The 25,152-nt window shown below is 38.2% G+C and overlaps 1 protein-coding gene across 3 annotated transcripts in view; it reads left to right on the top strand.

Annotated features, from left to right (window-relative positions):
• LOC133649060 (FERM and PDZ domain-containing protein 3-like) overlaps positions 1-25,152 on the top strand; it is a 53,957-nt gene that overhangs the window by 16,693 nt on the left and 12,112 nt on the right. For all 3 annotated transcript variants that reach the window (XM_062045818.1, XM_062045817.1, XM_062045816.1), the window contains exons 3-6: positions 1,499-1,606; positions 16,593-16,724; positions 16,865-16,984; positions 22,662-22,798. In XM_062045818.1, coding sequence (XP_061901802.1) covers positions 1,502-1,606; positions 16,593-16,724; positions 16,865-16,984; positions 22,662-22,798 — 494 coding nt within the window. In that variant the 5' untranslated portion in view covers positions 1,499-1,501. The remainder of the gene's footprint in view (positions 1-1,498; positions 1,607-16,592; positions 16,725-16,864; positions 16,985-22,661; positions 22,799-25,152) is intronic.

Raw genomic sequence — 25,152 nt, 5'->3', positions numbered from 1 at the left:
ATGTACTTAACAAAAAAAGGTGAAATAAATGAAAACATGTTTTATATTCTAGTTTCTTCAAAATAGCCACCCTTTGCTCTGATTACTTTTCCGCACACTCTTGGCATTCTCTCGATGAGCTTCAAGAGGTAGTCACCTAAAATTGTTTTCACTTCACATGTGTGCTTGAAGCTCATCGAGAGAATGCCAAGAGTGTGCAAAGCAGTAATCAGAGCAAAGGGTGGCTATTTTGAAGAAACTAGAATATAAAACATGTTTTTAGTTATTTCACCTTTTTTTGTTAAGTACATAGCTCCACATGTGTTCATTCATAGTTTTGATGCCTTCAGTGACAATCTACAATGTAAATAGTCATGAAAATAAAGAAAACACATCGAAATGAGAAGGTGTGTCCCAACTTTTGGACTGTTCTGTATATCCTGCCTCTGACGCTGCTGTTCATTGGAAAGATGCGCAAACGCGGCCGCTATCTTGAGCAGGGGGAAGCCGTGTTTATTTACTGCATTAGTCAACTGGAACAAAGGTCTATCAAAGATTGAAATGTTGGTGCCAGTCAGTTGCACGTCGGTCTGATCGGTCTGACGAAAAACCCTGCTCAAGATGACAAGCTTGATTCGTATCTACGACTGAGCTCTACCAACGGCACCAAGTCTAGACCGAAAAACCCTGCTCAAGATCACAAGCTTGATTCGTATCTACGACTGAGCTCTACCAACGGCACCAAGTCTAGACCGAAAAACCCTGCTCAAGATCACAAGCTTGATTCGTATCTACGACTGAGCTCTACCAACGGCACCAAGTCTAGACCGAAAAACCCTGCTCAAGATCACAAGCTTGATTCGTATCTACGACTGAGCTCTACCAACGGCACCAAGTCTGAGAGGGATAACAGTTGAGAGGAAAGTTGGTAGAGTGAAAAATTAAATGTTCTGTATTGATTCAACTATATTTAAAACCATATCATACAGCTACCGATGTAATGAGTTGAGCTTTAGGGGGTTGTGTTTTGGACCATGTTGCACGTTGGGCTCGCACTTGTGTGTTGTGGATGGTAAAGTTGCATGTGTTTTGGGGGTTTGTGCGTGTTTTGTGTGTGTCAGCCACCGTAGAATCTTGCTTCTTTTCACACAAAAAAACTCTCAGGTCTGTCGTCCGGTAAGAAACCTTATCCTCCTCTAGTCCTTTGTGGCTGCATAATCACAGCTGAGTCATACTTTAAAAACCCTTCAGCAAGAGGGCGAGAATGCCAATCACGTCGCAGCAAGATTGGACTGTGCAACGTTTTATAACATTTCTTCAAACTACTGCTTTGAGTCAAAGCAGAAACCTTGGTTCCCCCTTCTGTGAAGTGAATGATATCTTCTATGCATGGAAGACGTCCACAGCAGATAGTGTGAGGATGCTGTATTCCTTACCAACACAATGCATGAGATAGGGATTTCAAACAACAACACATCACTGTCTGCCATCTGTGACCCTCTCCTTCCATCTCTTTCAGACAATGCTGAAGGACGAATCTTTGCTTCTCATACCCAACGTGTTGAAGGTCTTTTTGGAGAATGGGCAGATTAAGTCCTTTACCTTCGATAGCCGTACAACTGTGAGAGTAAGTACCACTAGAACAGAACTTAGACTCTCACCCACAGTGAATGAGCAACAACCTTGTTAAAACGATTGGCCGTCACAATAAAAGATACGCGGAATAGGTCCTGAGAGTCTTCACTGGGCCATAACAAGTTATAATAATGACTTGGGAAAACCAGTCTATATAATGCAATTAGGTGTCAGTCACTCCTCCCCTTGAAAGTGTCTAGGACCACCAAAAGGTGTCACTGCAATGAAGCACCGGCAATGTTACTCAGTAGTCAGGTGTATGGTCTATAAAAGTAAATAACTGCCGGTCACTAATCAAAGCCAGGTCAAAACCCATTGGCGGCAGCTGTGGCTGTCGGCTAACTCTTTATGTAGTTATTATTAAAGGTAATCACAGACTCCAGCGTACTCTGGGTAGCGCCGACTCATTACGCACTTCCGTGTTGTACTTTGCAGTAAAATTTCCATGACACAATATATTTCCCTCACTCCCTGCGCGTTGTTTACATGTTTCTATCACGGCGCCCTACACTAACGATGGGGAAGCTGAGCTGTTCTAACTACTCGTTTTGCGATGCAGTGAATTAAAGAGACGGTCATTGGTATGTACAAACAGTAAATGCCACATGAGTCGACTCTCAAGAAGAGTATTCTCGGCGAGTAGTCCATCTGCTTCTGGGAAAAGGTTGCAGTCATACTTGCCAACCTTGAGACCTCCAATATCGGGAGGTGGGGGGTAGGGGGTGGGGGGGTGGCTTGGTCGGGGGTGGGGGGGGTGGTTGGGGGCGTAGTTATTTACAGCTAGAATTCACCAACTCGAGTATTTCATATATATTTCATATATATATATGAAATACTTGACTTTCAGTGAATTGTAGCTATATATATATATATATATATATATATATATATATTTATTTTATTTACAAAAAAGAAATACTTGAATTTCAGTGTTCCGGTGGCTATCCATTAGATGGCAGTATTGTCCTGTTTAACTTCTCCGTTCATGATGAGTATATAATTTCGGCCACCGTGTTCAATGGAGAAGTCTGTTCTACATATTTGCAGGCAATTGTGGGAAAGCGGACGTGAGAACAGGCTGTCCCCACTCAGTCTCAGGTCCGCATTGAGCTGGAGGGGGCGTGGCCATGCCCCCTCCAGCTCCGGCTGAATACCGGGAGTTTTTCGGTAGAAAATCTCTGCCGGGAGGTTGTCTGGAGAGGCGCTGAATACCGGGATTTTCCCGCTAAAAACGGGAGGGTAGGCAAGTATGGTTGCAGTTAGTTTGACTAGGCCACGGGTCGGCAACCTTTACCACTCAAAGAGCCATTTTGACCCGTTTCACAAATTCAAGAAAACAATGGTAGCCGCAAAACTCTTCTGAAATTTAAAATGAAATAACACTGCATACAAAGTTTTTTTTTTGCTTTGTGCTATTTATAAACCAGACAAGCGGCCCGCGAGACATTATTTTGCAGCCCGCACCTTAATATGAACCCACGAGTTATATATGAATGGTGCTTGACAGCGTCATACTTGCCAACCCTCCCGATTTTTCCGGTAGACTCCCAAAATTCAGGGCAATTATTCTATCGAGTGTCTGCTGATTTGCATCCAAACTACAACAATAAGGGCGTGCCGTGATGGCACTGTCTTTAGCGCCTTCTACAACCTGTATAAACAACATGCCAGCCCAGTCACATGTTGTTTAAGGCAACTGCTGACACACACAAGTGACTGCAAGGCATACTTGGTCAACAGCCATACAGGTTTCACTGAGGTTGGAGGTATAAAACAACTTTAACACTGTTACAAATATGCGCCACACTGTGAACCCACACCAAAAAAGAATGACAAACACATTTCGGGAGAACATCCTCACTGTAACACAACATAAACACAACAGAACAAATACCCAGAATCCTATGCATCCCTAACTCTTTCGGGCTACATTATACACCCCCGCTACCACCAAAGTCTCCTGGAAAAATCGGGAGGGTCAGCAAGTATGCAGCTGAGCCGCATCAGAGTGTTCAAAGAGCCGCATGCGGCTCCGGAGCCACGGGTTGCCGACCCCTGGACTAGGCAGTTAGTTTGACTAGTATGTCGGAAATTGTCTCTGAAGTGAGTCGTGGAATCATTCAATTATAATAATGGCCTGATTTTTATTTTATGATATGCTTTGATGGTTGAATACGGATCGGTTATACATGTAATGCGGGTAATGTGAAAAATACACACCGAGCAGTGTTTTTTTTGCAGGGTCATAACATTTGAGCTTCACACGCACTGGCCAAGGGTTCCACATTCCAATTGCTGTTATTTACGATATTTTTATGCTTTGAAAAGTACCAATGCAAACAGGCGTTTTTGTTTAAAAGTTAATACAGCTGACTCTGACTCTATGTCCTTCCACATGAACTTCACACTCAGACGGGGTATACTTGCCCGTGTCATTATTAGGCATGTATTGATATAAAAATCTCACGGTACGATAATGTCACGGTATTAAGAACATAGCATGATATCATTGCGGTATTGTCCCCCCGCCCAAAAAAAAAAAGTATTGGTAAAAATGCCATAGTGCCTAAAATGAAGTGGCAGAAATGTTTAGGATAAACACTCTTACTGTAATTATACACAGCCATAATGCTCAAATGTTCTAGTCATATTTATACTACAAATATGTATTTTAAGGTGTAAAGAACAGCCACTGTTTCAAGCAAATATTAAAAACAAAATTACAGTTGAGTGTCTTTAAACTGACAATGCAAACATACAGTGTAAAACAATAATGTTCAGTTTAGTGTCTTTTAGCCTTTACATTCTGCAATGGACACTTTTTATATCTGCCAATTTAACTTTTAATGATGTACTTACCTCACAAACTGGCATTAGCCTCGCTGGCTTCAACTATATTTTCCGGGTGATGATTTATCAAGTAGCTTCGCAAATAGCTCGTATTTCCTGAAGCGTGCAGTGGCCGCCCTCTCAAAGTGTCTCGGTGCTCGAGACGTAGGTGGCGCTCTTTGCTTTGCAGTACGCAGACTTTATTGCCTCCGCCTAAGACAGGGGTGTCCAAAGTGCGGCCCGGGGGGCCATTTGTGGCCCGCAGGTCATTTTTTAACGGCCTCATGGCACATTTTTAAAAAATAATTGAAAAAAATTAAAAACATGATAAGTGGTATAAAAGAGCAAACAGGTGAAATGTAACAAGAAAATGTCGCAATGTTTACTCTAATAAACACAGAGCTGCCATGCAGGCTGTTTCTTTCTTTAAAAAATAATAATGAATCAAAATCAATGTCATTATGAATTATTGACCAAATCAAGGCTCCAATTACATCACATTTGAGATATTTTTGGGGAAAATGTTGCATATTTTGTGTTTGCCATATAAAAAACTGAGCTGTTTTTTTTAAAGGGCCTAAAACGAACAAACGAAAAACATAAACAACAATAAAACGTATCATTGACGGATAGATCTGAAGTTGATCTCGAGATTATTGTGTTAAAAGTAAACAGTAAAAAAAAAATAGAATTTATTTTTTAACACTATAATTATTTGGATCCCCAATAATTTTAGTGTGATTTGTTTTTAAGTGTCATTGCTCAAAAAATAATAATGAATGTTGTTATGAGTTATTGACCTTTTTAAGGCTCTAATTATTATATAATCTAAAATATTCCACTTAAAAATTTTATTGTGTGAAAATATTGCATATTTTGTATTTTTTCCATAAAAAAACAGGGTTTTCTTTGACAACCAGAGCATACAACTTAAATCTTTAAAACCGCTATATAGACCGATAGACCTAATGTTGATCTAGAGATTTAAAACTTGAATAATAATAAACATAATAATACTGAATAATGACACATTTTTTATATTTTTTTGACCAAAACCCTTTGGGGTCCCCGGGATCAAGCCTGAGTGGAGGCCTAAATGTATATTTTTTATACATATATTGTATTGGTTTTTAAAATAAAAAATATCAAAATGGCCCCCGCTTGCTTTGATTTTTCAGAATGCGGCCCTCAGTGGAAAAAGTTTGCATGCTTCCTCTTTTTCTCCACTTTACAGCGTCCCACGACTCCACCATGCCGTTCCCGCGCTGCGCAGAGGATTCTGGGAGACTTAGTTTATTTTCAGACTGGCCAACGCAAATGTGCCAGAAAAAAACTAAATTTACATGTTTTTTGTTTGATACCATCACACGTCACAGTATTATTGTGATGATTTTGAAACCGGAATACATCCCTAGTCATTAATGCTAGCAGAGCCGTGCCTGGCTCATTTTGGGCCATAAGCAGAATTTTATTTTAAGCCTTGCACCCCTTAAAAAATTGTATACGTTTTGTGAAACAATTGTTATTGGTTTTTTTTTCGGTTTTTTTTTAGCAAACTTGAATATACCGTATTTTCCGGACTGTCAGGCGCACTTAAAATCATGTTTATTTTCTCAAAACTCGACAGTGCACCTTATAACCCGGTGCGCCTAATGTGCGGAATATTTCTGGTTTTACTTACCGACCTCAAAGCAATTTTATTTGGTACATGGTGTAATGATATGTATGACCAGTAGATGGCAGTCAAACATAAGAGATATGTGTAGACTGCTATATGATGGCAATATGACTCAAGTGAACAACATCAGCATTTTATATGTTCCAATGAAAATATAGAACATTACACACGGCGCTCAAAAATCTATCTAAATGTTTTAGTATGACTTCGGTAAGCCATGAAGCCGCACCGCTTGATGGATTGTTGGCGCATTAAACATACGAGTATTATTATGGTGTGTGTATAAGGTAAGACATTTTATCTGGCGTTTTGTTTCACAATATTATTTATGCAAAAGCAACTTTTCTTACCTTCTGGTACATGCTGATCTGTATTTGGGATCTGCATAAAATCCTGAAAAACCGCACGTGTCCACCTTTGTAGTCGATAAGCTTCTTCTTGTTCTCTATCTTCTTGTTATGGGACATTCATCCTCCGCTGTTGCCATTTCTAATATAAAGTAGTGTAAAGTTCTTACGTATATCTGTCAGTAAACTCGCCATGAAAGCGCTAAAACATACCGGTGTAGTGAGTTTACATTATTCACCTAAAGAACTTTAGTTATTAGAGAGTTCTGGTCGGACGGTTTTTCACGGGACACATTTCTGGCCTTGCCGTTGTTTCCGGATGAGTAGATGCTGCTCCGTTATTGATTTAAGTAAAGTCTGAATGTCATTAAAACAGTTAGCTCCATCTTTTGACACTTCTTCCACTCTGTAGGCAGTGCCACTTGCCATGAACACCAACTACACCTCACCTATGTAGGCAGTGCCACTACCATGAACACCAACTACACTTCACCTTATGTAGGCAGTGCCACTTCCATGAACACCAACTACACTTCACCTTATGTAGGCAGTGCCACTTCCATGAACACTAACTACACCTCACCTTATGTAGGCAGTGCCACTACCATGAACACTAACTACACCTCACCTTATGTAGGTAGTGCCACTACCATGAACACCAACTACACCTCACCTTATGTAGGCAGTGCCACTCACCATGAACACCAACTACACCTCACCTTATGTAGGCAGTGCCACTCACCATGAACACCAACTACAACAAAGATGATGGGGAGAAGACGTAAATAAGACCGCCCACGAAACGGCGTATCCTTCAGCGACTGTCAGAAAGCGGCTTGAAGATGATCTGTAAAACATAATCTATGCAACATTTTGACCAAAGAACCACCATTACATGTTATGTAGACCACAAGGAAGTGTTTTACATTTAGAAAAAAAATTATAATAATATGACTCCTTTAAAGGCCTACTGAAAGCCACTACTACCGACCACGCAGTATGATAGTTTATATATCAATGATGAAATCTTAACATTGCAACACATGCCAATACGGCCGGGTTAACTTATAAAGTGACATTTAAAATTTTTAAATTTAAATTTCCCGGGGAACTTCTGGTTCAAAACGCCTTTGGAGGATGACGTATGCGCGTGACGTCGCGAGGTCCACGGAAGTGTTTGGACCCTATTGGACACAATACACAGAGCTCTGTTTTCTTCGACAACATTTCACAGTATTCTGGACATCTGTGTTGGTGAATCTTTTGCAATTTGTTTAATGAACAATGGAGGCTGCAAAAAAGAACGTTGTAGGTGGGATCGGTGTATTAGCGGCTGGCTGTAGCAACACAACAAGGAGGACTTTGTTGGATAGCAGACGCTAGCGCCGGCGACCTCACCTTGACTTCCTACGTCTCCGGGCCGCCGACCGCATCGTCGATCGCTGGAACGCAGGTGAGCACGGGTGTTGATGAGCAGATGAGGGCTGGCTGGCGTAGGTGGAGCGCTAATGTTTTTATCATAGCTCTGACAAGGTCCCGTTGCTAAGTTAGCATCGTTAGCAACAGCATTGCTAGGCTTCGACAGGCGGCATAGCATTAACCGTGTATTTACATGTCCAGTGTTTGGTTCGATGTCTCCTGATAGTAGTATTGTTGATCTTCTGTCTATCCTTCCAGTCACGGATTAATTTATTTTGTTTCTATCTGCATTTGAGACAGATGCTATCACGTTAGCTCATGCTAAAGAGCTTTGTTGATGTATTGTCTTGGAGATAAAAGTCACTGTGAATGTCCATTTCGCCTTCTCGACTCTCATTTTCAAGAGGATATAGTATCCGAGGTGGTTTGAAATACAAATCCGTGATCCACAATAGAAAAAGGAGAGAGTGTGGATTCCAATGAGCCATCTTGTACCTAAGTTACGGTCAGAGCGAAAAAAGATATCTCTTGAACTGCATTCTAGTCCGTCACTCTAACGTTCCTCATCCACGAATCTTTCATCCTCGCTCAAATTAATGGGGTAATCGTCGCTTTCTCGCTCCGAATATCTCTCGCTCCATTGTAAACAACGGGGAATTGTGAGCATCACTACCGCTTGTGACGTCACGCTACTTCCGGTAGGGGCAAGGTTTTTTTTTTTATCAGCGAGCAAAAGTTGCGAACTTTATCGTCGATTTTCTCTACTAAATCCTTTCAGCAAAAATATGGCAATATCACGAAATGATCAAGTATGACACAAAGAATGGATCTGCTATTCCCGTTTAAATTTTAAAAAATTCATTTCAGTAGGCCTTTAATGCACCCTGCTCCCTATGGTGCCGAAAATACAGTAAATAGATACATTTTTGTACTAAAATAACTGAATGGGAAATGAATTGTCCAATAATGTATTTTTTGGAACAAATAACAAATTAACATAATTAAAACAGAAATATGCATTTGTTCTGTCACATTTCCGACCAGGATCCTATTCTACTTTATTTGTTTACTCACCCAGCACTATCACTGCCAACGCAGAAGGACAATGAGTATTTTTAGGGAAATGTGCCAACATATTCTAATCAATGACAAAGCATGAAGAAGCTAGGAGTATGTTGCGGTAAGATTTCTTTTTTTTTTTTACATGCGCTTATTCATGCAAAACGGGGCCTCAGACGGCTCGTGGAGCCCGACAGCATGAGGGTGGCTCTGCTGGTTCCTTATTTGGTATTACAATATTGGGTTTGTTGCTGCTCTGTAATATGCTTATGAATAACTGCCCATTTGGTCAAAGAGAGCTATGCTTTCCTTTCTGTTGTCTCATGGACTCCATAATATTATCAACCTTAATTAACGTATTATTAGTACCTTATTTTTCGGACTATAAGTCGCAGTTTTTTTCATAGTTTGGCGGGGGGTGCGACTTATACTCAGGAGCGACTTATGTGTGAAATTATTAACACATTAGCGTAAAATATCAAATAATATTATTTAGCTCATTCACGTAAGAGACTAGACGTATAAGATTTCATGGGATTTAGCGATTAGGAGTGACATTTTGTTTGGTAAACGTATAGCATGTTGTATATGTTATAGTTATTTGAATGACTCTTACCATAATATGTTACGTTAACATACCAGGCACGTTCTCAGTTGGTAATTTATGCCTCATATAATGTACACTTATTCAGCCTGTTGTTCACTATTCTTTATTTATTTTATATTATTTTTATTTTCTTTCAAATGTCTATTCTTGGTGTTGGGTTTTATCAAATAAATTTCCCCAAAAAATGCGACTTATACTCCAGTGCGATTTATATACCTGTATGTTTTTTTTCCTTCTTTATTATGCATTTTCGACCGGTGCGACTTATACTCCGGAGCGACTTATACTCCGAAAAATACGGTACGTGGAATTAAATCATGGAATGGATTAAGCAAAGAGTCAAACAATGTGCTCATATGATCCAATTGCATAAACTGTATAAACTCAAAGTCTTTACAGAGTACAAAGAAGAAGAATCCTGATAAACATTTAAACATCATTTTTTTTTTAAAATGTATAAGTAATTTCATTACATGAATCACTACTAACTTAACTATTTATTTATGAGAACTGTTGTATTTATTATTCATGGATTTAAATTGTGTTACAAATTGAAAACAGGAAGTGAACATATGTGTTACTAATTGCTTTGACGTGAAAACAGGTAGGATTACATCAGCTCTGCTTCTTCCGACCCCTTTTCTGACATGTAATTACAAATTGGAAATATGCAAAATATGTGTATTATATTGTAACTGTTTGCATGTAAGAAATAAACTTAAACAACAACGTTGTTTTATACTGCACTTGTATATATCATTTCAGAAAAAAACAGTATTGCCTGTTTCCAATTAACACCTCGTTATTTCACGTTAAATAATACAATTTTACAAACACATAATTACATTTACGGTAAAACTAGATTGGGACAGAATAATAGACTGCAGCAATATCGTGTACGTTTAAACCCTTCGCCCATGTGGATATGAAAAACCTATTTAACATGTTTATTGCTATATTCTGAGACCGGAATGAGTCTTCTATGTTTCCCAAAATCTCTCGCTAATGTGATTAGGGATGGAAAGCGATAAACGAATTGAGTCTGACTGAACTGACTGTCATTTTCCAAGATGAATCTGACATCTCTGAACAGCCTCATTAAATAGGCTCTATTAGATTCCATAAATCTGCTCACAGAGTGAGAGAAAGGGCTGGAGGAGAGAAAGAGCATTCACATTAAAGGAGGGATGGAAACTGTCCCTTCTCAGCCTAATTAAATGGAATTTCAAACATAATAAGAAAGTGTGGATCAATAGAGAATACTGCAGAAGTGAAACCAATGGCTAGAATGCACAGTTGCAGAGACGTTAGACAGTCTGTCCGGCGACGCTTTCCTAGGCTCCGAGCCATGCACTTTTGTGGATTGTACAACCCGTTTATGGCAACAGCCACCAGTCCCTCAAGTGAAACTACTTGTCCTTGCTTTTAAGACTTAGCAATTGCTTAGGATTAGAACGCCCCCGACTAAAAGCAAGAGTTAAGGCCAAGCCATGTTAGCATGTGAGTGCTGCAGTATTTCTCTCATTGGGCCCCATTCGGCAATAAGTTCCTAGCTCTTATCTTTTTTCCTAAGTGATTTCCTAAGAGGAGTCCATTCAAATTCATGACGTGTTCTTAAACGGCCAAATTGTTCCCACCTGCTGTTCTTAAGTTGCTGAATGCCAATCATGTTTATCATAATTTGCATATAAAAACGTGAAAACCCTTAATTCCGTAATTTGCATAGGTAAACGCCCTTAATTCCCCATATAAGGGCACAATTCCGGCGGGAAAGCCGAACATCAAACACACGGAGAAAACACAAACAGATTACAGAAGAGAAATTCCTACTATCCCGCGGGGGAAATATATCATGTCAAAACGCACGATCTGCGGCATCTTGCAGTAGCAGCAAAAGCATTGCCATTGTGTGTGTGTGTGTGTGTTTGTTCTTGTATTTCTACCCTTCTTGAGACATCAACAAGGAAAAGTACCTTCCATATGAGGACCGGTGAACAAGTTAGGACATAAATGGTAAATGGGTTGTACTTGTATAGCGCTTTTCTACCTTCAAGGTACTCAAAGCGGTTTGACACTATTTCCACATTCACCCATTCACACACACATTCACACACTGATGCCGGGAGCTGCCACGCAAGGCCCTAACCACGACCCATCAGGAGCAAGGGTGAAGTGTCTTGCTCAAGGACACAACGGACGTGGCGAAGTTGGTAGAAGGTGGGGATCGAACCAGGAACCCTCGGGTTGCTGGCACGGCCACTCTCCCAACCGCGCCACGCCGTCCCCCTCATGGTCCCAATACGGAAAACCGTTGCATCTAATAGAGAATGTCTCATTTGCACCCCTGGTGGTGAAATCTATCAAAATTAGGGTGGTCCCAAAAAAGAGGGATTTTTCAAATTGACTGTGTGTCGGTTTTAAAAGTGCTCTCCTCTGTTCAACATATGAAATAACAAGTGTGTGTAAAAAATTGAAATGCACCCCCTTTGGCCATTTTTTTTTTGTTGAATATATATATATATATATATATATATATATATATATATATATATATATATATATATATATATATATATATATATATATATATATATATATATATATATATATATATATATATATGTATATATATATATATATATATATATATATATATATATATATATATATATATATATATATATATAGAGAGAGAGAGAGAGAGAGAGAGAGAGAGAGAGAGAGAGAGAGAGAGAGAGAGAGACATACTGTAATAACTTGAAGTTAATAATGAAGATTAAAAACCAATTACAAACAAAAAAATTCAAAAAAAATTCAAAATAAACCAAAAGCAGTCTTTTCCTCACAATGTGTCGACTTTTTTCTTATAAAATCAGGAACAATTTGTCATATTCTTTCTGTTTCTGTAATATTGCAATATTTTCTCGGAAAAGTACTACTTTTTTCTCTAAAATTATTACTTTTTAATGCAAAATGGTGACATTTGTCATAAAAAATTCTGACTTATCACAATATTGCCAATTTGTTTGTTGTTCTTGTAAAATTGGGACATTTTTTGAGTAAAATTATGACTTTTGTCATAATTTTGCTAAGTAAAATTTTGATTATTATAATATTGCCTATTATATTTGCATAGTTTGTATATATTTTTAATGTTGTAAATACAAATCTTTATATATCTAGAAAGGGTTGGTCCTTAAGAGGTAGGCTTTTTTCGGAGCACTCAAGAAGGTAACAAATACAAGAGTGTGTGTGTGTGTGTGTGTGTGTGTGTGTGTGTGTGTGTGTGTGTGTGTGTGTGTGTGTGTGTGTGTGTGTGTGTGTGTGTGTGTGTGTGTGTGTGTGTGTGTGTGTGTGTGTGTGTGTGTGTGTGTGTGTGTGTGTGTGTGTGTGTGTGTGTGTGTGTTTAATGTCTATATATTGCTCCGTTTGCTATATGTCTGTCTGTCTTATCTATATCTCTATCTATGTATCTATCATCTATCCATCCATCTATGTATCTATCCATCTATCTATCTATCTATCTATCTATCTATCTATCTATCTATCTATCTATCTATCTATCTATCTATCTATCTATCTATCCATCTATGATATGAATTTAACATTAGACAATAGAAGTAAGGGAACTTGTCACACTTAAGAACAAATAGGCCACCCTAAGAGTACTCTGGAGCATTAGTAGATTTTGTTCTTACCTACGAACAAATCCCAGCTAAGAAAACATTGGTGAATACAAAAGTTATCCTTAAAAACTTCGTAAGTGGGTCTAAGAACAAAATGGGTTCTTAAGAACGGTTGCTGAATGGGGCCCAGTGTCTACAACAGTGGTTCTTAACCTGGGTTCGATCGAACCCTAGGGGTTCGGTGAGTCGGCCTCAGGGGTTCGGCCGAGGTCAAAACACACCCGACTCATCGTGTAAATACAAACTTCTCCCTATCGGCGTATTACGGATACGGCAACAGCTGACTGATTTGCAGGTGTGTAATTTGTTGTGAGTTTATGCACTGTGTTGGTTTTGTTCTTTGAACATTAAAACATTAACGAGATCGGTGCGTTCAAATGTCTATTAAGTACATCAATAGTAAGAATGTTGTGTTCAAGTGTTTACCAAGTAAAACAAAAACGAGAGTGTTGCGTTCAAATGTCTACTAAGTGCATCAATAGTAAGGATGGTGTGTTCAAGTGTTTACCAAGTAAAATAATAGTTGGAGTGTTGCGTTCACAATGTCTACTAAGTACATCAATAGTAAGGATGGTGTGTTCAAGTGTTTACCAAGTAAAATAATAGTGTTGCATTCAAATGTCTACTAAGTACATTAAAAGTAAGAATGTTGTGTTCAAATGTTTACCAAGTAAAACATAAACGAGAGTGTTGCGTTCAAATGTCTACTAAGTAGATCAATAGTAAGAATGTTGCGTTCAAGTGTTTACCAAGTAAAACATTAACGAGATGGTTGCGGTCGAATGTCTATTAAGTACATCAATAGTAAGAATGTTGTGTTCAAGTGTTTACCAAGTAAAACATAAACAGGAGTGTTGCGTTCAAATGTCTACTAAGTAGATCAATAGTAAGAATGTTGCGTTCAAGTGTTTACCAAGTAAAACATTAACGAGATGGTTGCGTTCGAATGTCTATTAAGTACATCAATAGTAAGAATGTTGTGTTCAAGTGTTTACCAAGTAAAACATAAACAGGAGTGTTGCGTTCAAATGTCTATTAAGTAGCCTACATCAATAGTAAGAATGTTGTGTTCAAGTGTTTACCATGTAAAATAATAGTAGGAGTGTTGCGTTCAAATGTCTATTAAGTACATCAATAGTAAGGATGGTGTGTTCAAGTGTTTACCAAGTAAAATAATAGTGTTGCATTCAAATGTCTAAGTACATTAAAAGTAAGAATGTTGTGTTCAAGTGTTTACCAAGTAAAACATTAATGAGATTGTTGCGTTCAAATGTCTATTAAGTACATCAATAGTAAAAATGTTGCGTTCAAGTGTTTACCAAGTAAAACATAAACAAGAGATGTGATGTTCATGCACGGTTCATTTTATGCACCAGTAAAAAAAACATGGTAACACTTTAGTATGAGGAACATATTCACCATTAATTAGTTGCTTATTAACATGCAAATTAGTAACATTTTGGCTCTTAACTAGTCATTATTAAGTACTTATTAATGCCTTATTCGGCATGGCCTTATTATAACCCTAACCCTTTAACCCTGACCCTAACAAATAACTCTAACTTAAAGGCCTACTGAAATGAATTTTTTTTATCTAAACGGGAATAGCAGATCCATTCTATGTGTCATACTTGATCATTTTGCGATATTGCCATATTTTTGCTGAAAAGATTTAGTAGAGAACAACGACGACAAAGTTCGCAACTTTTGGTCGCTGATAAAAAAAAGCCTTGCCTATACCGGAAGTAGCGTGACGTCACAGGGGATAGGGCTGCTCACATTTCCCTATTGTTTACAATGCAGCGAGAGAGATTCGGACCGAGAAAGCGACGATTACCCCATTAATTTGAGCGAGGATGAAAGATTCGTGGATGAGGAACGTGAGAATGAAGGACTAGAGAGGCAGTGCAGGACGTATCTTTTTTCGCTCTGACCGTAACTTAGGTACAAGCTGTCTCATTGGATTCCACACTTTCTCCTTTTTCTATTGTGGATCACGGATTTGTATTTTAAACCACCTCGGATACTATATCCTCTTGAAAATGAGAGTCGAGAATGCGAAATGGACATTCACAGTGACTTTTATCCCCACGACAATACATCGGTGAAGCACTTTAGCTACTGAGCTAACGTGATAGCATCTGGCTCAAATGCAGATAGAAACAAAATAAATAAACCCCTGACTGGAAGGATAGACAGAAGATCAACAATACTATTAAACCGTGGACATGTAAATACACGGTTAATCATTTCCAGCTTGGCGAAGCTTAACAATGCTGTTGCTAACGACGCCATTGAAGCTAACTAAGCTACGGAGCAGCAGCGGCGGCGGGCGTTGTAGCTTTCGACGACACCCCGGCCGCCATCAGAGTTGGCAAGAAACATATATTTCCCCAAAGTTACGTACGTGACATGCACATAGCGACACGCACGTACGGGCAAAGCTGTACTCACAGTAGCGCGTCAGCTATCCAACTCAAAGTCCTCCTGGTTGTGTTGCTGTAGTCCGCCGCTAATACACCGATCCCACCTACAGCTTTCTTCTTTGCAGTCTCCATTGTTCATTAAACAAATTGCAAAAGATTCACCAACACAGATGTCCAGAATACTGTGGAATTTTTCGATGAAAACAGAGCTTTTTGTATGGTGACACATTAAGTACCAATACTTCCGTTGCCGCCGTGACGTCATGCGCATATGTCATCATACATAGACGTTTTCAACCGGAAGTGTGGCGGGAAATTTAAAATTGCACTTTATAAGTTAACCCGGCCGTATTGGCATGTGTTGCAATGTTAAGATTTCATCATTGATGTATAAACTATCAGACTGCGTGGTCGGTAGTAGTGGCTTTCAGTCGGCCTTTAAGTCTTTATGTTCCCCTAGTGTCCAAATAACTCTAAATTAAGTCTTTGTTACTTAGAATATGTTCCCCATACTAAAGTGTTACCAAAAACATATAACTTTGTCTTGAATTTGAAAAAAAATAACATTTTATTTTTCACTAAAGAAGGGTTCGGTGAATGCGCATATGAAACTGGTGGGGTTCGGTACCTCCAACAAGGTTAAGAACCACTGGTCTACAAGAAGAGCAAAAGTTTACCTTGCACACATAGTACGGTGCAGAATACTGAATATCTAAGAATGTTCACCATCGCTCAAAATGACAAATATGACACGGAAATATAGGATAAGGAAGTCGCCATCACTATGATGTCACCATGACAAAGTGCTCTGAATAAAAATGCAGTGAATCCACTGTTTAAATTGCCTCCATTTATCAATGTATTTGTTGAAGTATTTACCTTTTTTTTTTTTTTTTGTCTCGTCCGTTCTCATCGCTCTCCATCCAGGATGTGATCTCCTCCCTGCAGGACCGCCTCTCACTGCGCTACATTGAGCACTTTGCCTTGGTGCTGGAGGCAGGCGGTCTCGACCAGAATCCAAAGTTGCATCTGCTGCAGGAGAACCAGCCCCTGACGCACGTAAATACAAAAAAAAAAAAACTCCAGTCTAAAAAAAACAACTTGCGGATGAACATTCAGTATACGGTATCGTGGAAATGCACGGAGATAGGAATAGGGTGCATATGGTTGTGAGAGGTGTGTTCTGTCTTCCCCCCCAGGTGGTGCATAGAACCTATTTCCAAGGAATGAAGTGTTTGTTTCGCATCTGCTTCTTCCCCAAGGACCCTGCAGACCTGCTGAGGAGGGACCCTGCTGCATTTGAGTACCTCTACATTCAGGTAATGCACTGCACTGCAAAAACTGAAATCTAAATAAGGGTGATATTTGCTTATTTTCTGTCTGATAAGATAATTCTTCTCACTAAGCAGGTTTTATGTTAGAGTATTTTACTTGTTTTAAGGGTTTTGGTCCTAAATGATCTCAGTAAGATATTACAACTTGTTGCTGAGATTTGATGACCTATATTGAGTAAAACATGCTTGAAACTAGAATATCAAGTGTTGCAAAGCTGTGTCATCAACACTTACAAGTATATAACTGCTTTTTCAAGGTAATGAATGAAAAAAAAATCGTGATTTTGAGACAATTGTGTCTCAAATAAAACAGATGACAGCCAAATGGACTTTGCTGTTTTATTTTCAATGAAACAAGAGAAAATACGTACTCATATAGTTGGCAGAGTACAGTAAAATATTTAAACATTTAACATGTGACATTTCAAACAATTTTGAACAGAAATAGTTCATGCACATTCAGATAAATTCTTCAAAATGACAATTTAAAAAAATGGGGGCCGGGCTGTATATATGTGCACTAATTGACTGAAAGAGCACGCACTTAGCGCGATGATGTCATGTTATGGATGGAAAAATGCATTTTTAGACAATATGATTTGCCTGAGCGGCTAGGAGACCCCGAGAGTAACAATAAATTAGTTTTTAGTATAAGTTTGCTGGTTTCTAGCATTTAATTCATTTAAGTATGTTTTTCAAAATATTGAGCAAAAAGGTCTCTTTTTTTTCTACCAAGAAAAGTGCACTTGTTATTAGTGAGAATAAACTTATTGTTAAGGTATTTTTGGGTCCATTGAGGTTAGCTAATTTTACTTGTTTTGGAAAGTCTTGACAAGCCAAATTGTCTTGTTCTTTTGGCAGATAATTTTGCTTAGTTCAAATAAAATACCCCTCATTTTTGTATTTTTTTTTTCTTGTTTTTGAACACTGACTTTTTGCAGTGTGGATTAAAGGGGTATTTAACAGCGTCAGTACTGTGACTCTGTTAGAAAACCATCTTCTCCAAGAGCATCAAGGAACTTTAAATGCTCTCCTGGACAGCTATGATAGTTGAGGTCGAGTATTTATCACGCAGATTTCATCTTTTTCCACACAGTATGCAGCTTCCGGGAGATCAGAGAAAAGGTCGCCGCGATTTGAAAATATATTCAACCTCTAAATCAGTGGTTCTTAACCTTGTTGGAGGTACCGAACCCCACCAGTTTCATATGCGCATTCACCGAACCCTTCTTTAGTGAAAACTAAAATGTTGTTTTTTTTCAAATTCAAGACAAAGTTATATGTTTTTGGTAACACTTTAGTATGGGGAACATATTCTAAGTAACAAAGACTTAATTTAGAGTTATTTGGTTAGGGTTAGAGGGTTAGGGTCAGGGTTAGAGGGTTAGGGTTATAATAAGGCCATGCCGAATAAGGCATTAATAAGTACTTAATAATGACTAGTTAAGAGCCAATATGTTACTAATTTGCATGTTAATAAGCAACTAATTAATGGTGAATATGTTCCCCATACTAAAGTGTTACCATGTTTTTTTACTGGTGCACAAGATGAACCGTGCATGAACATCACCTTGTTCAAACAACAAAACCAACACAGTGCATAAACTCACAACAAATTACACACCTGCAAATCAGTCAGCTGTTGTAGTATCCGTAATACGCCGATAGGGAGAAGTTTTTATTTACACGATGAGTCGGGTGTGTTTTGACCTCCGCCGAACCCCTGAGCCCGACTCACCGAACCCCTAGGGTTCGATTGAACCCAGTTTAAGAACCATTGCTCTAAATGTTGTAGTTGGCTGAGGACAAAAGTCAGATGTTTAGGATTGGAATGGGAGTTTTTGAATCTGGACATGATATCAACTGATATTAAAACTTTCAAAAAATAACCTTTTAGACCAGTGGTGTCAAACTCATTTTAGATTGAGTGATTGATTGATTGATTGATTGATTGATTGATTGATTGATTGATTGATTGATTGATTGATTGATTGATTGATTGATTGATTGATTGAGACTTCTATTAGTAGATTGCACAGTACAGTACATATTCCGTACAATTGACCACTAAATGGTAACACCCGAATAAGTTTTTCAACTTTAAGTCAAGGTCCACGTTAATCAATTCATGGTAATGTGATGATCGGGGTCCACATGGAGAAAAATCTACTCCCAAGTGGGCCGGACTTGCACGATAACTTAAAAATAAAGACAACTTCAGATTGTTTTCTTTGTTTAAAAATAGAACAAGCACATTTTGAAATTGTACAAATCATAATGTTGTTGTTTTTTTTACAATTACCTGTTGCAGTTAATAGTATTATATCTTTATTTGTCGTTATTTATATGTTTTGAATAAATTATGTGATAATGTTCATCAGTCAACTCATTGGTGTTAATTTTCAATATATCATGATAAAAAAAATTCTATCAAAATCAAATTAAAGTGTGTCATTTAAGTAGTTTGATAATTTTCCTCAACTGATGTACTAACATCATGTGGTTTATTTTGTACATATGTAGCATCATCTACAAAGATAGTAAGAATTGCTATTGCGACATCCAGTGGACACATTTAGAACAGCAGTTTATTTCATTCAAAAATTCTTAGGTTAACTGTTATACTTAGCAAACTCATCCCGCGGGCCGAATAAAACCTGATCCGGCCCTTGGGCCATAAGTTTGACACCCCTGTTTTAGACCCTAAATGTAATATTAGCACTCCTTTAAACACCACTGGTCATAGGAATTATTACAATGCAATGTCCATTTTACATTGTCTTTGAACCCCTATTTTAAGCCCAAATGTCCTTTTGGATATTTGATGTTTTGTCTATTTCCTGTCTATTTCCTACTTTATAATGTGTTTGTTTTATTAATATACTGCATATACTTTTATGATTATTATGAAATTAAATGAGTTTATTTCAGTCATATAATCAACCATTTTGTGTGGTCAATGTAACAGCACAGATTATATATGTTAACAATCATACACATACACACACACACACAAAGAAAAAGAATGACCGAAAAAGGAATAGGCTGAAGCCAAGGCTTATATTTGCCTATCCTATACATTCACTGAAAATTAGATTGCCTGGAATATCAACGTTCGAAAAATCAATGGGATGCAAGTAATCGTTGGTTTATTTTATAATTGTCCATTATTTCACCTTTCAAGGCTTTCTTAAATCTTAACAAAGAACTACATGTCTTTAACTCATCACTGAGCTTGACTCCTAAAACTGAAATACATTTATATTCTATATTCGTTCTTACTTTACATATTTCAAAAATCAATACCCCCCGAAAATTATACTTTTCTCCTCTTAATTTAAATAACCTAAGAATACAAACTGGAATTGTGCTTTACTCCAAACACGATTTCCATTGTTTTTAAAAACACAATATCTGAACATTTTAACACATTAGAACTTATGAATAATGGATTGGTAGGTTCAAAGTAGCACACTTTGTGTATTATTCTAATCACCCTTTTTTTAAGTTGAATTATTGGGTCTATGTTTGTTTTATAAACATTTCCCCAAACGTCAACACAATATGTTAGATATGGAAAAATAAAAGAATAACATAACATATGCAGACATTTCTTATTCAGCATGTGTCTTACTTTATACAGAATAGCAATGGATTTGGATATTTTTCCCTTTATATATTCAATATGCGGTTTCCAAGATAATTTATGATCAATTATTATTCCCTAGAACTTAGTTTCATATACTCGATCAATTTCCACTTGATTTAATTTTAATTCTGCTTCACAATTTGTCCTTGCACCACTAAACACCATCAATTTAGTTTTCTTATCATTTAATGGTAACTTATTAATATCAAACCACTTTTTAGCTGAAGCAACTTAACCTCTATTATACTCAAAACTTCCTTCAAGTCTTCTCCTGAACAATATACTGTACTTTTGTATTATCTGCAAACATAATACATTTCAATGTATTATTATTTTATTTATTTATTTATTTATTTATTATCATGCTTTCTTTTGGTTATGAGAAGTGTCTTTGAGTACAGTACCTTGTAAAAGCCCTATACAAATTAAATTATTGATTTTTTAAACAATTGTTATTATTTGGACTGCAGAATATGTGTCATGTCTAAACCACTGCTACATAACTGGCGGCCCAGGGGCCAAATCTGGCCCGGAAATGACACCACACTGAATCCCGAGTTCAGTTCAAATTTTGGGAGACAAACATTTTTTCAGCAAATACCTAAAAACACTAGGAGTGCTCCTGATGTATAGAGGAACTTGGACACATTGGCAGATCCTTGCATTGATATTTTAACCTTGCTAGCAAACAGAACACTGGGTTCCAAACTTGTGATTTACATAAGCTAAGGTGTTGCTCAAGGCACCCCTATAAGTCCTCTCCTTTTTGGAAGTTATCTTTTGTAATGTGATTTATGTAGCTAAGAAGGTATTGCTGTAGCTTGTTTACTTCCAATACGGTCAGTAGTCATTTGTTCAACTTCTTTAGTTATACTAGTGGTGCTCCTCAAGGATCCATTTCAGGTCCTCTCTTTTTTATCATTTGGGCTATTCAACTGAAGAACACTAGAGTGCTGTCAGAGAAATAATATTTCACAAAATAAATACACCAAAATTAAATGTCTACTGTAGAGGACGCTGGTTCCTCGGAATATACAGAATAAGATGAACTTTTCATGAAATGTGGCCCTCAAAACAGTTTAGTTGAATATCCCTGGTCTAAACAGTCCAGTTCAGGCCTGATTTACTAAAGGTTTGCGTGTACTAAAACAAGTGCAAACTCGATAGCACACGCAAATCTGATTTACTAATCATGTGCAAAGTGGTTTGCGTTAAGTGAGCGGAATAAGGTGTGCAATCCTGTCTTCATTAATATGAAGAATATATGCTGATCATCAAAACGCTCTCAATATTTGAAGGAGAACATGCAAATATATTTATTAAAAAGCACGCGCAACATGATTCATCAACATTCACCACGGTTTTGTATGTATGGAAAATATGTACAAACTGCGTTATATACACGGCTGCAGAATCAGACGACGGTACCTATGACAGAGAATCCTCCGTCATGTGTGTGTCAACATATTTTCATGGTCTGTCAGGAATTATAAATATTAGACATATTGTCTATTCAGCAACATCATTTTATAATTTTATAGCTGGATGCTGGGTGACCTAATGGGCTGATTAAAACAAATGTAATTGATGCGTTTTGGTGTCCAAAGGCGTTTTTTCTAATGCCGTTTGACTAGGATGGCGGAAGCTGGAATCGAACGTGGAACCCTCAAGTTGCTGGCACGGCCGCTGTGCCATCTGCGCCACGCCCCATAAAATGATGTCACTGTTCATCGGCGATCACTTCCACATGCAGTCAACTGTGACATGTTCAAGTTCCCTGAAATGATTCGCCTTCTTGGCTGATATTTACAGAATCTACAGAGAAATTACACGAATGAGTCAAACATATTCGTCTTAATCAATTACAATCGCATTCACCTCTACAGCAGACAACTTTACATGGTTATCAGTTTGGAAGTTTTAGCACTTTGCAGTATGAATGGCATGACTCCCAATGTTTAATAGTGATGTTTGCAATGAACAGTTTTCAAAGAATCACATATGTGCACACAGAATCGCAATGATGTAATCAAGGAACGCTTCAGTATGGATTGGAAATCTGACATCACATTACGACTGGCCGCACTCCATATCTACATCACTGTGTCCTCGGCAAGGCCCAATCAGAAGATTTCTCTCAAGCATGTGGAGTAAGTTCACGGTCTCAAAATGACAACGCAAATTACTCATGTGTGTGAATTATTGTGCTCGCGTCTTTTTTTTCCATATCCCAAAAACATGTATGTTGGATTCTTCGGAGAGTCCTTAGGTATGAGTGTGAATGGTTGTCTATGAGCCCTGTGATTGATTGGTGACCAGTCCAGAGTGTACTTCGCCTCTAACCCTGCTCACCTGTAAACCCAATGACCACAAACTACATAGATAATTATTTTCAGGAAGGTTTTGCCCTATCGCGTCCAGATGACCAACAATTCACTAACAAGTTATCTTTGTGTATTTGTTGCTCCTGAAAATGAATCTGGCACTGGCGGCTATTGCCCATAACGTCAATTACGTATTGCGTAATTGGTAGATAACTAACTCTACTTGGAACGCCCCCTTTTCATCACCAGACTTGATATGCCGCCCCCTCTTGGTGTGACAAGACCCCCTTTCCCCGCATAGACAGTGTGGATAAAGACATGTGAAACTGTTGTTTTGATCACTTAATTGCATGTTTTTGTCCCCCTGGTCCATGATTACTTCAAAGCTGATATGGTAAACAATATGAGCAACAAAGAAATGTGAAATAATTGCCATTTCTGGACTTCCCTGCTCTTCCATTGACACCATAGCCTGTGTTTCCTCATGCTCTTTCAGCATTTCTTCAAGCATCTTCAGGAAAACATCAGTAGAAGAGGACGAAAAATAGAATACTATTGGCATACCTTCTTTTTCTCTTGTTTTTCTTTATCTCGCCTTTGCATAGGTTATGACTCAGTCTTTCACTCCTCCAACATAATGTATGATTCTAATTTATCTTGTTTGTAACACAGTTAGTGAATGATGCGCACATTTGTTGTTGTTTCCCCATATTTCTGCACAATAACTCAGATATGTTAACACTGGCAAGCAGTAAAGAATATGAAGTGATTTATGGTCTAGAACAGGGGTGGGTAATTAATTTTTACCGGCGGCTGCATGAGCAACCCGAGCACTGCTGGAGGGCCACATCGACAATATTTCAATAAAATGTTGCTCAATATTATTTTTTATATACTGTAAGATAAATAATAATAATAATAATTAATAATAATAATAATAATTTCATTTAACCTAACTTAACTTTATACAAAAGCAGATTGCTTTTGATGGTTTTATTTTTAACACTGTCTTACACAAAACTTCCTGATGTATAATACAATGCAAAAATGTCCATTTCTGCACAGGGTTAATTCCTGTCACTTTATCCTGCATCCTCTTTAAAAGTCCAACATTTTTCCCCGTCAGATTTGGACTACCATCTGTTGTCACACCTGCCAGCTTGTCCCATTTCAGTCCTAACATGTCCAAACACACATTTACCTATGTGAACAAGTCCTTACCTGTGATTGTCCCTTTAATTGACTGCATGGCTGCCAGCTCCTCCGTGATTTGAAAGTCTGCAGTTATCCCACGTAAGAAGATGAGCAGCTGGGCGGTGTCACGTACATCGCAGCTCTCATCCAAAGCCAGCGAAAAACAGTCAAAGTCGGCCGTTCTGTTCTTCAGCTGAAGCTCCAAGTTTCCAGCGATGGTCTTAACCCGCCTCGTTACAGTGCATCGGGAGAGTGACACGTTCTCAAATGCGCCCCTCTTCTCCGGGCATATCAGCGCAACAGAGTCCAATAAGCACTCCTTAATAAACTCTCCGTCAGAAAACGCCTCACTTTTTCTGGCGGTTTTGTGAGAAGTGACGAAACTTGTCCTGACGGCTGCATCTCTGGGGGTGTGAAATATGGCAAAAAGTCCTTGTTGGGTTTGCAGTTTTACCATCAACGCATCAGCCTCCCTTGCGCGCTCTTTATCAGACAGATTCCGGTATTTTTCCTCGTGCTTCGTCGTGTAGTGGCGATTAAAATTATATTCTTTAAACACAGCAACCTGTGTACCACACATTAAGCACACGGCTTTACCTTTAATTTATGTAAAGAAATACACAATCACACACGCGCATACGTCCACACGGAAGTAATACAAATAACGCTTTTCAAAACAAAAGCAGCACCATTGTATTGCACACTCGACATACAGTAGATACTTTTTATAATTTATTTTGTAATTTATGATTGGCCTCACGCAGGGCCGGACAGGGACGCACAAAGGGCCGGATGTGGCCCGCGGGCCGCTGAATGCCCAGGTCTGGTCTAGAACATGTTTTGCTTTACTCATTATTGACGTGTTTCTTGCTACTTTATGTTGTATATTTTTTTACATGAGGTTTGCAGTTCATTTTATCATCTATTATTACACCCAAAAATGTATTTTCTTTTACCCTTTCAATATCTACTCCATCTATTTGTAT

The sequence above is a fragment of the Entelurus aequoreus genome, linkage group LG04 (assembly GCF_033978785.1).
Source record: "Entelurus aequoreus isolate RoL-2023_Sb linkage group LG04, RoL_Eaeq_v1.1, whole genome shotgun sequence".
Lineage (NCBI taxonomy): Eukaryota > Metazoa > Chordata > Actinopteri > Syngnathiformes > Syngnathidae > Entelurus > Entelurus aequoreus.
This window is presented reverse-complemented; position numbering and strand designations above follow the sequence as displayed.